At 43.1% G+C, this 14,839-nt stretch overlaps 1 protein-coding gene across 1 annotated transcript; it reads left to right on the top strand.

Moving 5' to 3' along the window:
- Positions 1-710: 710 nt before the first annotated feature.
- SFRP4 (secreted frizzled related protein 4) lies at positions 711-9,129 on the top strand (the record flags this gene model as incomplete). Its single annotated transcript, XM_079538626.1, has 6 exons — positions 711-1,272; positions 1,362-1,457; positions 1,533-1,598; positions 4,214-4,412; positions 6,893-6,956; positions 8,941-9,129. 6 exons carry the CDS (start codon positions 711-713, stop codon positions 9,127-9,129), a joined length of 1,176 nt encoding a protein of 391 aa, XP_079394752.1.
- Positions 9,130-14,839: the final 5,710 nt, after the last annotated feature.

Below are 14,839 nucleotides of genomic sequence, written 5' to 3'. Positions count from 1 at the left end.
AAGGAGGGGCGGGGGCGGCCCGCCCCCAACCCGGCCCGCATCGCCTGCGCCGGCTGCGCGCTGCGTGCGCCGCGCGTGCCCCGCACGCACACGCGCTCAAAATGTCGCCTGGGGATCCCGGCAGCGCCGGCGGGCACCCTGTCCCCCCTCACTTATACACGCACATACACACACACACACAAAATGTCGTCCGCTCGCAGCCGAGGGGCGATCGGGGGCACGCTCCCAGTGCCACCAGCAGGGGTTACACGGGCACGAGGCGGCTGCTGCGTGAAGGGAACGGAGTATTTCCCCACGGACGCTGTCACATAGCTTCCGCTGCTCTCCCCTGCCGCAGGACGCTCCGCGTGCTCCTCCTATCCCGGTGGAGGCTGCCGGGGCTCCGCACCAAAACTTTCCGCTGGGGGACGGCAGGAGGGGAACGCGTGGCTCGGCCCGCAGGGGACGGGCGAGTGTGCGTTTGTTTGGGTTCGTCCCCTCACACACACACACACAATCACACCCACACTTCCACGTCCAGGAACGCGTTACACAGGCGATAGAGGGGCGCGGTGATGTCGGCGGGGATTACGGCGGTGGAGGTGATGTCACGGTGCACACGCACGCACACACACACACGCACACCCCCTCCGGCGCGGCGGGGCTGCCCGGGGAGCGGATCGGCCCCACGTCACGCGTACCGCCGGTATAAATGCCGTCCCGCGATTTCCATGGCTGTCGGCGCCGCTCCCGACACCGAGTGCGGCCGGACCCAGGGGCGGCGGCGGCGGCGGAGGAGGCGGCTGAGGCGGAGGAGGAGGAGGAGGCGGAGGAGGAGGAGGAGGAGGAGGATGCTGCGCGCCTTGGTGGCCGTGTCCCTTTGGCTGCGGGTGAGCCCGCGGGCGCAGGGCGCGCCGTGCGAGGCGGTGCGCATCCCCATGTGCCGCCCCATGCCCTGGAACATCACCCGTATGCCCAACCACCTCCACCACAGCACGCAGGAGAACGCCGTGCTGGCCATCGAGCAGTACGAGGAGCTAGTGGGCACCGGCTGCAGCCCGGTCCTCTCCTTCTTCCTCTGCGCCATGTACGCGCCCATCTGCACGCTGGAGTTCCTCTACGACCCCATCAAGCCCTGCCGCTCCGTCTGCCAGCGCGCTCGCGACGGCTGCGAGCCCATCATGCGTCGCTACAATCACAGCTGGCCCGACAGCCTGGCCTGCGACGACCTCCCCGTCTACGACCGCGGCGTCTGCATCTCCCCCGAGGCCATCGTCACCGACCTGCCCGAGGGTGGGTGAGCGCCCGGCCAGGGGCGGCGGGGCGGCGGGGGGCGGCCCCTGACCTCGCGGCACCCCCCGGCCCCGACACCCCCCCGACAGCCCCTCTGTTTGCAGATGGGAAGTGGACGGACTTCACGCAGGGCGTGCTGGTGCCGGACAGACCCCCGCAGCCCGAGTGCAGGAGCCGCGGCCAGGGTGAGCCTGGGGGGCCTCCCCACCTCCCTTTCCCGCCCCGCACCCCGTAACCGCTCCCCTTCTCTCCCCCCGAAGAGCGATGCAGGTGCAAAAAGACGAAGCCTACGCTGTCGACCTACCTGGCCAAGAACTACAGCTACAGTAAGTGCTGCAGGCTTTGCCCCGCTCTACTTCCCACCCCTGTGCTTGCCCCATCTCCATGCCCCATCTCCAAACCACGGGTTTTGAGGCTTCTCCATCCAACACTTTTCATGGGCAGCAGTGACCAACACACAGATGTTGGTCACCGTTTCCCACTTTTCTGGGGAAGAGTGGGATTTTGGTAGTGTATGATAGGACCAACAGGTCTCCCTGCAGGAACAGCTCTTGCTGCTGCAAAGGGCACTCCACTGAGTATGGATGAGTGTGGCCAGCTCCCGTGCTTGTCCAGCAACTGGAATTAACAGATTCATTACCTAAATAGAGCTTTTAAATGTAAACAAACCCACAGCGAGGTAAAACTTTTTTATTACTCGTGTATATGCTTTTACTTGCTAGCCAGAGCTTCATCTTGTGGGGAATTGTCACAGGTTAACTGAATTCAGTGACAATTTGCAGCAGCCAGACAAGGAGTTGGCTGGTAGTTGTTGTGTTGCATGACATTGTGGCTGTACAAGTAAGTATTCACTGCATCCCCTGCCCTCCTATCCCATCCATGGGCTTTCTGCTGCTGGGAATCCAGAGAAACAGTAATTAATATTGTTTACATACCAGCTTAAACATCTTTAATGTCAATAGAAAAGTCCCTGTTAATAGTGAATTGAATATGCAGTACCAGGCTTAGCAATTTATGGGCTTTTTCTCTGGGAAAAGCCATTTCTTTGAGGGAAGTACTGAATTATCTTACAATAGAGATGTTATATGTAGTTGATTCCTGTTTGTCTGATAGCAAATGAAAGCAAGTTTGTAGTTATTGGCTTCTTTGTTAGCATGGGGGAAAAAAAAATCCTAGTCAGTTTGATGAGAGTAATCAAATTGAGCAGGGGGGTTGAAAATAGATGATCTTTGAGGTCCTTTTCAACCCAGGCCATTCTGTGTTTCCATGATTCTGTGATCTAAGTTAAAAAGGATATTGCAGACTTTCTTGTCAGGGCATTTTGGTTGATTTATATGATATCTTCTTTGTATGTAATTCCTTAGCCCGTCTTGATACACCGTAAGGATGTGTTCAGGTGGGACAAGGAATTTTCACACTGCTCTGAAGTGTATGTAAACAAAGTGATATAAAATGATTGTTCTGACACGAAATGTGGGTGTCAGCCACCCAAATTCTGATTGCAGGGTCTTCTCATTGCAGGGGCTTCAGTGGGAGTGTTACATGAATAAAAACTGCGAGCTGGATTCCAAAATTTAGGAAAGATTGAAGGATTTCATTCGATTGAATTTGTAAAATCAAGGTTTTGTTGTTGAGAGGTAGATTTGTATCCAGCCTTCTTGAAAACAGATAGGCATGTTCACATGGTAGAGGGATTGAGGAACGAGAGAAGGGAGAGCAAGCTGCAAATAAAAACCACATTTTCCTGAAATACTTTAAAGTAATACTCACAACAAATTGTATTTCTAGCTGGTCAGAACGTTTCTTAGTTGTTAAAACAGTGAGCACCATAGATGATTATAGGCCCATGGCTGTTTTGGTAGGTGTAATTTTAAAATGTTTTCAGAAATCATTCTATACATCATATGTCTTTTGTGCTATCAATATGAAGCCGACGTCTGCATTCAGTACAGAAAATTCCACCTTTTTTCTTTTTTTTTTTGATAAATATTATAGGTGAACATTTTCAAAACAGTCCCCGTTGCGTGGGAGCTGCAATTTGTTTTTGAACAGACTTGAAAGTGAATTGTGAGTCTCTAAAGCTGAAACTCTCTTTCTTCTTCACAAAAGAATGGTGGGACCATTTGAAAATAAGACATTTTCACTTTTTTGACATTTCCTAGGGACAAAGTCCCTCATTTTGTTCCATTTCAGCCATCTGGTGCTCAGCACAGGGCAGTGGCAGATACTCCCGGGCTGCTCAGACTCAAAGACAGTCAGGTATCAACCTCAGAGCCATCTGCAGAACTTCTCCTTAGCCTTGTGGATGTGTGGACTTCTTCAGTGAAAGTGTGGATGCTTGTGCATCCAGAATCAGAAGAACCTCTTTCAGAGTTTATTTTATATGAGAATGTTACTGCTGGTACGTAATCTGAATGCAAAAGAAGAAAAAAGTTATTAATACAGCATGGAAATCCCAACCCTCTTCACTTCTTTTAAGTCTTCCTTTCTTATATTTAAGAGAAGATGTGAGTTATTGGATCTGACCCAATGACTTTGCTATTGATAAGGCTGCATACCATCTGTGAGGTTAAATCCGTTGCGTAATTGGGAGCAGCAACATGTGGATGTAGAACAGTCCAAATGTATGTGAGGAGTTGCTCTCAGCTGACTCAAAAGAGCTGCCTGTGCTTGTGATTCCCAGCTAGGTCGCCTGGCCTGATCTGGCAGAGCTTTAAGCACATGTTTCATTTCACAGTTGTCAACAGTCCTGCTGAAAACCAAAATCGGGATCAGTCCTCTGTTATTCCAAGCCACTGTATGTGCCCACACATGAAGAAAGAGCTCTAGTTTCACAGCCAAAACAACAGCTTTCAGTTTAATGTGTTTTATTTAATTTTAGGTGGTGTTTAAATTTCTGAGACTGTTTGTTGTTCTTACGCCACTGCTTTTCTACTTGCAGTCATTCACGCGAAAGTAAAAAGTGTGGAGAGGGGGAACTGCAACGAGATAACGACTGTGGTTGAAGTAAAAGACATCCTGAAGTCCTCGATGCCAATTACTCAGTCCCAAGTGCCTCTCCTGACCAATTCATCCTGCCAGTGCCCACCTCTGCAGCCAAAGCAGGACGTCCTTATCATGTGCTACGAGTGGCGCTCCAGGTGGGCACCTGCGACGTGGTTGAGTGTAACGGGAGAGAAGGAGGGCAACACAGCTCCCTTTCTGGTCACTTGGCAAATCTATTGTCAATACTGCACCTCCATGGCGCAATTACCTTCGCAGTTAACTTTTTCCACTTAGTGAATCTCGCCTGTAACCCACAAACTGTGGTTTTGTTGGGTGTTGGTGGCGAATTGCTAGGTACAGTGCAGGCAACTCCAGCAGGTACATTCTGCCGGCCCACTGGTGGTCCGTGCTGGTAGGATGGTGGGGTGGCTCAGATGAAAGCAGAGTTCTGTCTCGAGGGAGGGGATGGGAGTCCACAGGACACAGAGCCAGCCCTTCTTCCCTGGCCTGTCTAGGCTTCGGACTGATGCCATCAGTGAGATGTTTCTTGTCCCACAGCTGTGCTGGGACCAGCCAAAGCTGCAGCCACTGGAGCTGTGCCTCCCAGATGGCAGATGAAAAGTAAATAAGCTCGGAGCAGCTTGCCAGTTCTGCTGTATGATTAAAAGTCAAAACAAAACTGACTTTACCAGACCTTTTCTCTGGCAGTCAGCCTAGCCCCAGGCATGGAAGGAAATCCAGCATGCTGATCTGGAGGAGAGGAAGCAGTGGACCGCAGCGTGCTTTTCTTTTTGGGTTTTTGAGGCAATGTCCCATCCATTAGCGCCTCGAAGCCATGGTAGCAATGATACCAGTAGGACAGCTTGTGGTGTGATTGGTACGTGTGCCTCCATGCTGTGGGTCAGAGGTAAGATTGTTTGTGAAGTGTACAAGCTGGTTTTGTTTATGGCTGCTGACAGAACATACAGAACGTGCTGCTGTAAGGATCATAAAACATCTACGTGCAGAACTTAATGGACCATATCCACATTTTCAACCTTTTTTTGTGTTAATATTTTAAGAGGGTTTTACAGGTGTTTCTAACACTTGTTTAAGTTGCCATCTGGTACTTTATTATTACAGCTGTTTTCAGGGGAGCTAAGGGGCCCACAAGTTTTTTTATTATTGTATTTTATTATTACAAGTATTTTATTATTACAAACATTTTATTGTTACACAGCACCTTTCCACTCCCGATCTGGAAGTATTTCACAAAGATTAATTTAGAACCCTCTAGTTGTGTTAGTTTTGTTTATGGAGAGGTGCTCTGCGCCACGTAGAAATAGCATGACTGAGATAGCTAACAGGTTGCTCTGAGCTGCAGAGCTTTGCTGGAGTGAATCCTCAGCAGGTTCTTAGAGAAAGGAGATTTCGGGAGTGGAAGGTCCTCATCATCTTCTCCTTTACTATGGAGAAAACACAACGATTGCTAAATATTTTGTAATGGCTTTTATTTCATATAGATTTGCAAAAGCAGCATAAGCTACTTTATGTGTTTCCTGTTGAACTCAACAGTATGTAAATGGAGAGGTTTGAGTTACAGCAACTTCTTGAATGCCAGAGACAAAATGGGTGGAAGCTGCAGCCTTCCTGAAGTCAATGGCAAAACACCGGTTGCCTTTAAGTAGGATCAGGATTTCACTCCTATCTTGGTTTGAACAGCAGCTGCTGTTCTGATGTTCTGCTGGTTCTGATGTCTTCACCAACACTGATGTCTACAGGGAGTCTTCTAGCAGCAGGGAAATAATACTGGAACACATTAAGTGCCAAGACTTTAAAAACAAAAAAAAGAGAGAGAGAGAGAAAAAGATAATATTGAGAATAGTTATCACTAGAGAAAATACAGAAACTCCAGCATCCCTTCTTTAATAACATAGTTGTTTCAACCTTGGTATTCATAAGGTATGCTTCAGAATAAACTCTCTTAGAAGGCATAGACCATTTGATAACTACACTTTTGTTGAATTCATTTTATAATATCTAGACTCAGTATTTTCATACAGGAGGTGGCCAGAATTAATTGGTAGACAAATATCAACACCCATACTTGTTCTGAATTGACTTTAAAACTCTCATTAAGTAATTACATGTAACACATTAATAATGTAATTATATGAGTAGGTAGCAGTGGAGACAACTTTAAGTGATCAGGTGGTGTTACCTGTGTTTGTCAGAAAAGCTGTATTAACTTGAGCATGTAAACCTAGCTTTGTTTTCATCAAAGAAGTCAAATACATTCATACAAATACATTAAAGTGCTCATTTATGCACACACACACATTGGACATAAGCAGAAATCTATGTGATAAAGGCATTTAAACAGTTTCATAGGATGTTACCCAACTCATCACTTTTTGTTAACAGCAATCAAGGGAGGACAATTTTTCCCAGCAGCAGGTGTGGACAAAAAGCTCAAAATATTTTCTCAGTACTACTTATATACTGCAGCTTTGGCTCTGAAATGCATCTCTGCCCATCTTCCTGTATGCAGAAACTATCAATACCTGCTTGTTCATTGCAGTGTGAGTCAGTGTTAAACCATCTGGAATGATTTCTCAGGAATCAAAACCAAAACTGCTTGTTTCTTGATTTTCAGGCTGATGCTTCTTGATGGATGTCTAGTTGAAAAATGGAAGGATCAACTAAACAAAAGATTTAAGGTAAATACAACCGAAGAAAAGAATGCTAATACTCTCATTAAAAAGCTAAACACCATTGTGGACTTTTCAGCATTTAATAACTTGCTTGAACTTTACATATGCAGAACACGCTTGAACTTTACATATGCAGAACACCTCTGAGTATTATTGTTTTCACTTCAGTGCTTTAATACCTCCAAAAATCAGACTGCTTATCTATACATAGTTACATAGAAACGCAAGAGAAAATCTGAAAACTGCAGTCTAGAATTTTAAAGTCTCTAAAGTCTTCTATTTTATCTGCCAAGTGTCCCTGAGCAGGATGTTGTCTGATCTTTGTGTGAACTCATATTACAACAATGACTCTGAGCACTGCCTTAATATAGCTGCTTAGTGAAGTAGCTGTCTGGTGATCAGCAGGTGAATATAGAGTCCATACTGGGTAAGAAGGGTAGTTAAAATCCACTGCATCTGATGAAAGGGCTTTGATGCATTGGAGAGTGCAATCCTGAGACACAGACTACTCAGCAGCGACATCCAGATAAAGATCTACTGCAGGTACTGTGCTTCCCCTGCTGCTTTCAAGGAACATTGGAGGAAAAAGTCTAATCGTTGTTATCTCTCCCTGCTTGTAAACTCTTTATAATAGAGACAATGTCTGACTTCTTCCTCGCACTTGTGGAAATGAAAGAGATTTCTCTAATTCAGGAAAGATTTCAGAGCATTAAAGACGTACAGGTATATGTACCTTAATTAAAGAGAGGAGGAAAAAGATTGCATATATTCATTTGTATAAACTTTCAGATTGCAGACCGATTTCTTTCAGGCACCTGTACTTGATGCTTTCATCATTCCCCTCACTTACTCATGTGAAACCTGTTCATGAAAAAAAAACCACCAAAAACTGTAAGACTGTAACAAATAAATATATTGCAATGCAGATTAAACCAGGCAGGGTTTGAGAGATTACTGATATGTGACTTGGATTCTTGAAATCCCATAGCTGTAAACTTAATGACCAGTTGCTGGTACATGTGTTTTAGTGGGCTTCTCGCCCTGTTTTGTGATTTTTAATTGTAGCTTGAAACCTGTTTGGACATTCATTTTCAGACGGTCAAAATAGATGCGCGGCTGCAAAGCAGACTTCATCTCAAAGCATATGTCCTTCCTTCTGATATTGGTAGCTTCCTAAATTAAATCTTCCCTTAAACATGTTTGAGTGATACACACTTAAATGCCTGCTGATAGTTTTTGTTTGACAGAGATGTCTATGATGACTCTGCCTACATGAATGTAGTCAGTATAGAGCTAGGTGTTGCAGTGGATTTGTTTGAAGTCCATCATCGTCTCTGAAGGCTTACATCCAACATTTATCTTGAGTTGCTGATTAAAATGAATATTTTGTGTTGTCACTGAACCACAAAAGACATCTGTTAACATAACCACCACATGGCTGGTCTCTTTTCTAGCCAGGCTGAGAGTCTGAGTAGCAACAAGGTGAGTGCAGGGAGATCAAACAGGAAAGCCGCAGAGCATTGCTCTTGCTCAGATCACTGGGCAAAGCCCCTTCTTTGGGAGTTTCAGACAACAAAGTGCATTAGTAGAAGAAAAGGTGAGGACTTTCTCCAGCTTCTACTGTCTACCTCTCTTTTCTTAAAGCGTGTTTCTGTTCCTAGAGGTAAAAGAGTTCTGCACTGTTGCAGATCTCCATATTTTGGACCACCTAACCACTTAACAGCACTTTAAAAAGCCTTGATTTGTGGAAAGGAATGAGAAGCGCACTCACAGGCAGCACTCAGGAGAGATGTGCAGTTGTCATTTTCATCAGCTGATATTGTGAAATCCTTCCACCCAAGAACACGTGGCAGGTTTCCACTACAGCCAGCTGTTACATACTGAGCTTGACGGCCCTGCAGGACAGAGCACAGAGCTGTGAGATCCGTGGTTCTGGATAGATGTGATTATTTTTGGTAATGTCTTTCCCTCTTTTTCTGCCTTTCCACAGAGATGGGAACAGAGACTGCAAGAGCAAAAGCAGCGAACAGCCCGCAGTAAGAATCAGAATGCAGGACGCAGCGGTCGGAGCGGGGCCTCAAAGCCATCAAACAAGAACACCAACACGCTGGTCAGCGGCCCCAAAAAGGCCACTAAAACGAGAAATGGCCAGAAAGAAACGAACGCTAAGAAAGTATGAGTGTGACATTTCTGGCAAGAGAGGAAAGATTTTTCTTACATGATGAGGGTCGCAGTCTGGCTTGAGTGGCATGTTTTATTAATCCAGAACTCATTGACTTAGAAACTCCATTTCTACATAGACGTTTTTGCTGCACTTTACTTGTAAAGGTTTGCTTTTCCTTTCAAGCCACTGCAAGCCACAGAGTGTAGGTTTGCACTAATACGTGGTAGGCATAGACAGTCTGACTGAGCTTTATCTTAGGGCTCTCATTTGCAATTCTAGGTAGAGCTGTCTTGGCTGCTAGAGGTTTTAACTCTGTGTCCCTGTTACCCTGCCAGAGGTTGGGAGGGCTGCACAAGGCATCTCTTCTCTGCTCAGAAAGTGCACTTTGCAGCGAGGTGTGTTAGTTGGCAGCTTACTCTGTGAGTGAATGTGGTGAGCTGAGAAGCATGGCAGCTGAGGAGCAGCAGGGAGATGTAACTTCTGGCAGAGAGCTGCAGTAATCGCGACAGCTGCTATAGCTGAATCTGTCTGCTGTTGGGAGTCACAGCTCTTACTCAGAGCAGTCAAAAGCATAGTTTACCAATAAGCATCTGGGTATGCATTATGTGATTATTTACTTTTATGAGTGCCAGAAATATGCTTACAGTGTTAGTTTTTGACTTTGTGTAGCAAAAATGCCTTGAAAGCAAACTAATTTTTTTTTATTATTTTTACTGTACTTCAGGCTGCCTTCTGTTGTTATAATTTCAAATATATTTAAACATCTAATTGAAAAAAATCAGTATTTTTTAAAAGGACGGATTAAAGTGAAGCAGATCTGCAGAATTCTTAAAAATAATGTATGTTTGCTGTAATATATCTTTGTTACAAAAACTGGAAGAGAAGCATTGCTCTAAACATACCTGACAGCTACTGAACAGTATTGAAAAAGAGGGCTTCGTGTGGCTCCATGTTCACGTGGATCATTTTTATCATTTGATACCAAATAAATAAATAGACTAATAAATAAGAAAGATGATTTGTCCCTGTTCATTAACTTCTGAAAACAGTTGGTTAGGTTCAGTTCTGCTGACTGGAAAGTAACATCGGCCTTGCAAGCTGCTGTGGACAAAGCAGTTGCTAATATTTATGTACTAAGTTTTACTGACCTGTTTAGCTGCGTGAGCTATGAAAAAAAGCAAAGGTGATACAAATCCAACTGACATAACACCAAGATGGCATTTATGCTGTTCCTGCCCAGGCTTTACCTGGGTATGGCAGTATGGCAGTCTGACTTCTGTTAGCAAATAAGGAGGTCACCTTCACTGACGTTGTGGGAGCTCATGATTGATATCCTGAACTTCAGGAATTCCTACAGCAAAACTGAGGACTAGATTTAGTGTTTCTGATATCTGTAAAACAAAACTGATATTCCTAAAATAGAGAGGGTCTACATCAGGAAAAATAACTAGCTGTGTCGGTGAACATAAAGAGTTTAAAGCAGTCATGTCAGTATATTGATCTATTTCCCTACCTGAACTCCAATGCAATTTGCATAGATTAAGTTTAAGACGAAATATGCTGGAGTGATTGCGGTAGTAGCATTAACACATTTAGCAATGTGCTAACACAAGGCAGAGGTGTAAATTCTAATTAGAGAATGCTTAAAACAAAGGGACAGAAATGGAACAGAAAGAAATTTTTAAATGGCCTATAAGGTAGTTCAGGGGGAAAAAAATCTACACAACTTAAGTGGTCGTTGGTTGAGTTTTGAACTGTTGGCTAAAATAAGCAAAGGTCATCATATGAATGTAGGTCTTTCCTACTAATTCTGAGCAGATGTAAGAATTTATCTCTATGGAACATCTGCAGAATAAGATGCAAAATTTAATCCAGGTGCCAGAAATGCTGAGCGCATACTGGATTCATTGGCTATAATGAGAACTGTGTGCATTTAACATGTCAGAAAGAACAGACCGCAAACTTTGGTTCCTGAATACAGACTATAGGTAACACTTTAACCCTGTGGGATGAAATGGAACATAATAAATTGCCATGAAATGAGAAAAAAATTTTCTGCAGGTGGCTACATTAGGCAAGTTTGACAGTGATGACTTAAGTAAGCACAGTCTAAAAGAGAAATATGATTGGAAAGTTTCTACATTTTTCTATTGTGTAGCAGGAGTTTGATTTCCTATTGATGTCGACTTGAAGTACTCCAAGAAATATGTATAAGGGTAATTAATGAAAATTGATCACAGTCCTACCAATGTGAGACTGAAAAAATAAATACAGAAGCCATGAGATTTCACTTTAACAACTTTTAATGGTGAATGTAGTCAGGGGTGATGTTTATTGAATGAACCCTTTGGAACAGCTAGGTAAACTCCATACCAACTTTACGTACTATTTTTCAATTGTTAAAACTTTTTCTGTATCAGGGAAATGAAATGCTGGAATTATTTTCTAAAGAGAGCTTTGTGTTTCATTGTGGAATAAACTGTGATGCACCAAGCCCAGTATTTCTAAATCCCTTGACATTTTCATATATGCTTTATGCTGAATAAACTAACTTTCATCCTGATGTGGTAAAGATACTGAAGAAGGAAAGGCAGTACAACAGAAAGCGGGGGATATCATCATATGAAGGACAGATGTGCAAGCAGGGGAAATGGATTAATAAGGTTTTCCCAAATCCATTCTTTCTGGTTTTTGTTTGTTTGTTTTTTGATGAAGCCATGAATCAGCTCAGTTCAGTACTAATATAACTCAACCCATTTTGAAAATCCCTTACACTCCTTAACTTCCTTCAACATGAAATGCCAGCTGAATGCAGACTCAGATCACCCCCGTCTTCCAGCCTGCTGCCCTTACCTTTACAAAGATGTGAGACAGATATTGGAGCAGCAGGGGCTGTTCAAGCAGGCAAGTGGATCCTCCTGCAGACCCACATGGCCAACTCACCTCTTCTCTCTGCCATGTGGCAAGAAGTCAGACTCAGCTTTCCTAGTGCACATCTGGTGCCACGTTAGGGCACCCCAGCACTGGAGTCACAAAACCTAGATTCAGCAGAGTGGACAAGTAGACTATTGATGGATGAAAGCAATTATTGTACCTATTCACAGCTGAAATATTAGCAAGCAAAAAAATTATAGTGTCAAGTGCTTTTTCTCAGTATTACAGCTGCCTTCCTAGTGAGGGTCCTGGGTTTTTTTTTTCATATAAAATAGAAATGGCTTGGGACATTGAACAGATGTTTCTAGTGAGTGTCTTGCTACCTCCCACACATATGTAGCCGATTTAGTAAGAACTACCATTGAATATTTTTACTGAATGTTCTAACCTCAATTCCAAAAGGAATGAAACCTGAAAAAATATTTGTTCTAATTGCAAATAATTGGCTTCATTTTAGAGGGGCACTGTAAATGCAAATCAGAATTCTTAGGAACCACATTAAAAAAAAAAAAAAAAAAAGACAAACAAAACAAGAATAAAAAGAAAGCTAAACATAACCTCCCCTCCAACAGAACTTGAATGACCCGGTCACTTTAATTCAATTCAGCGCTGTAATTTTATTACTTTTGTCCAGTCACTGCATATAACTGAGAAATACTTCCTGAACAAACAAAAGGAAGATTTTCTAGTCCAAAATACTCAAACAGCTCTTAAATTATGTTCTTTGCCGTTGTAACCTAGATTTCAAATGAATGGAACCTGAAAAAATATTTATTGCAATTATGCACAATTGACCCACATTTTTTGGTTGTGCTTAATAGCCGGATGTAAAAGCACATCTGAAAATGCTTCCTCAACCACATTTTTCTAGTAAACCACATCAGCTCCAATTGGTTTTGTTGACAAATACAAATACATCAATATGAGCCAACAGTTGTTTTTCCATTGCTAGTAGAAAGAAGTAGCTTACAAGAACCTGCGGATGAGTATTTCATTTCTATAATGGTTCGTTACTTCTAATTAAATATAATCAAGACTCTGTGGAAACACTACATTTAATTTCACTTGCTGACATTATATTTCCTGTAACATCTCTGAAATTGGGCACCAGCCTTATTACAGGCTGAAACGGGATTTTGAGCTTGCTTGTTGGATATGCAGGAAATTGAGGGCATTCCAAATAACCTATTAATGTCAGACCTGCTCCTGTTGTTACTGACAGCAGACTTCTGGATCAAACTGTAGAGTAAGAAGCACAAAGGCAAGCAACTGAACGGTAGGATACTCTTTTTCTCTAGAATTCTGAAATCAAAACATAAATGTATCTTTCATACAAAATGCCATATATGACCGATGGAAGGTTCACAGATATATGAGAGTGATGAAGAGATGCCCCAGAATGGCCAACATGTGGGTATTTTGCTTCCTTCTAGTTACAGTATGATGAAAACTTTCATTTTTAGATACTTAGATGACATCTGTATTTATTCTCTGAGCAAACTAATCAGAAAGCTAATATTTGCTCCCATGGAATTGTGGCTAAAGCAAACAGATACTTGCAAGACCTGACCTGCCAGTGTACCTCCTTCACCAGTCACAGCAAAGGAAAGCCAGTAATACACAACCACAAGCTTATTGACTCCATCTTCACAGCAAATAAAGCTTTCTTCCCAGTTTCCTTATTTTATTATGTAGAAATGCAGTACAAGTACTAGAATAAGGCATACTAAGTCTTCTTCAATAGTATTGTGAGGTGTAGATCTTGCTTGTTTATCATTCTAAAGTGAAACAGATCTTCAATATATACTTAGCTTCAAATTATGATTTCATTGAAGCTCCCAAGCAAGGAAATATGTGGTCTGTTATGTAAGTAAACATGCCCTGTGGTTCCAGTTATCTCCTGCTGGGATAAATATCTGAAAGATAATCATGCTATCTTTTGTTACTGCTGGAAGAATTTTGTCACATTTCTGCAACACCTAATTCTACAGAGAGCCACAAGACATTTACTAAATAAAGGGTTGTGGCAGTCACATTCTAGTCACATCACATTTTGGCCATGACAACCCCAGGCAACACTACAGGCTTAGGGCAGAATGGCTGGAAGACTGTAGAGAAAATGGATCTGGAGGTGTTGGTTGATGCACAACTGAACACAGGCCAGCAGTGTGCCCAGGTGGCCAACAAGGTCAATGGCATCCTGGCTTGTATCAGAAAGAGTAGCCAGAAGGACACGGAGGTGATCGCCCCTCTGCATTCAGCTCTGGTGAGGCTGCACCTTGAGTACTGTGCTCAGTTTTGGGCCCCTCATGAGGGGCATATATACACATGTAGTAGGAGTATGAGTAGGAGAACCATATGAGTACAATGCCTGAATGTTGAGATAAACTTTTAGAGACAAAATAATCTGCTAAAATACTGGCAGTTGTCATGCTTCTGAATGTACAACATTCTGGTGTAGAAGTCTGTATCTCTGAGACACAGCCTTCATGAATCTGAATCTCCACCAGCTAACTTCTACTGTTTTCAAACATATCTTCTAAATTACTCCTTTCCAAAGCTTCTGAAAGACCTTACAATCACAAACATACTTAGGAGAAACAAATAAACATCAATAAATTAAATGTTCTCATACTCAATTTGAGTTTGAAATCTTATGCAATCTATGCCTAATATTCAATAGGCTACATTGAAATATTATGCAAAGATTGCACAATATTTCAGTGTAATCTATTGACTCATTTTAACCAGGCACAAAACAAGGATCATGACTGACACACATTAATATATG

This window comes from Tetrao urogallus (genome assembly GCF_951394365.1).
Source record: "Tetrao urogallus genome assembly, chromosome: 7".
Lineage (NCBI taxonomy): Eukaryota > Metazoa > Chordata > Aves > Galliformes > Phasianidae > Tetrao > Tetrao urogallus.
The sequence above is the reverse complement of the archived record's forward strand: the minus strand, read 5'-3'. Positions and strand labels throughout refer to the sequence as shown.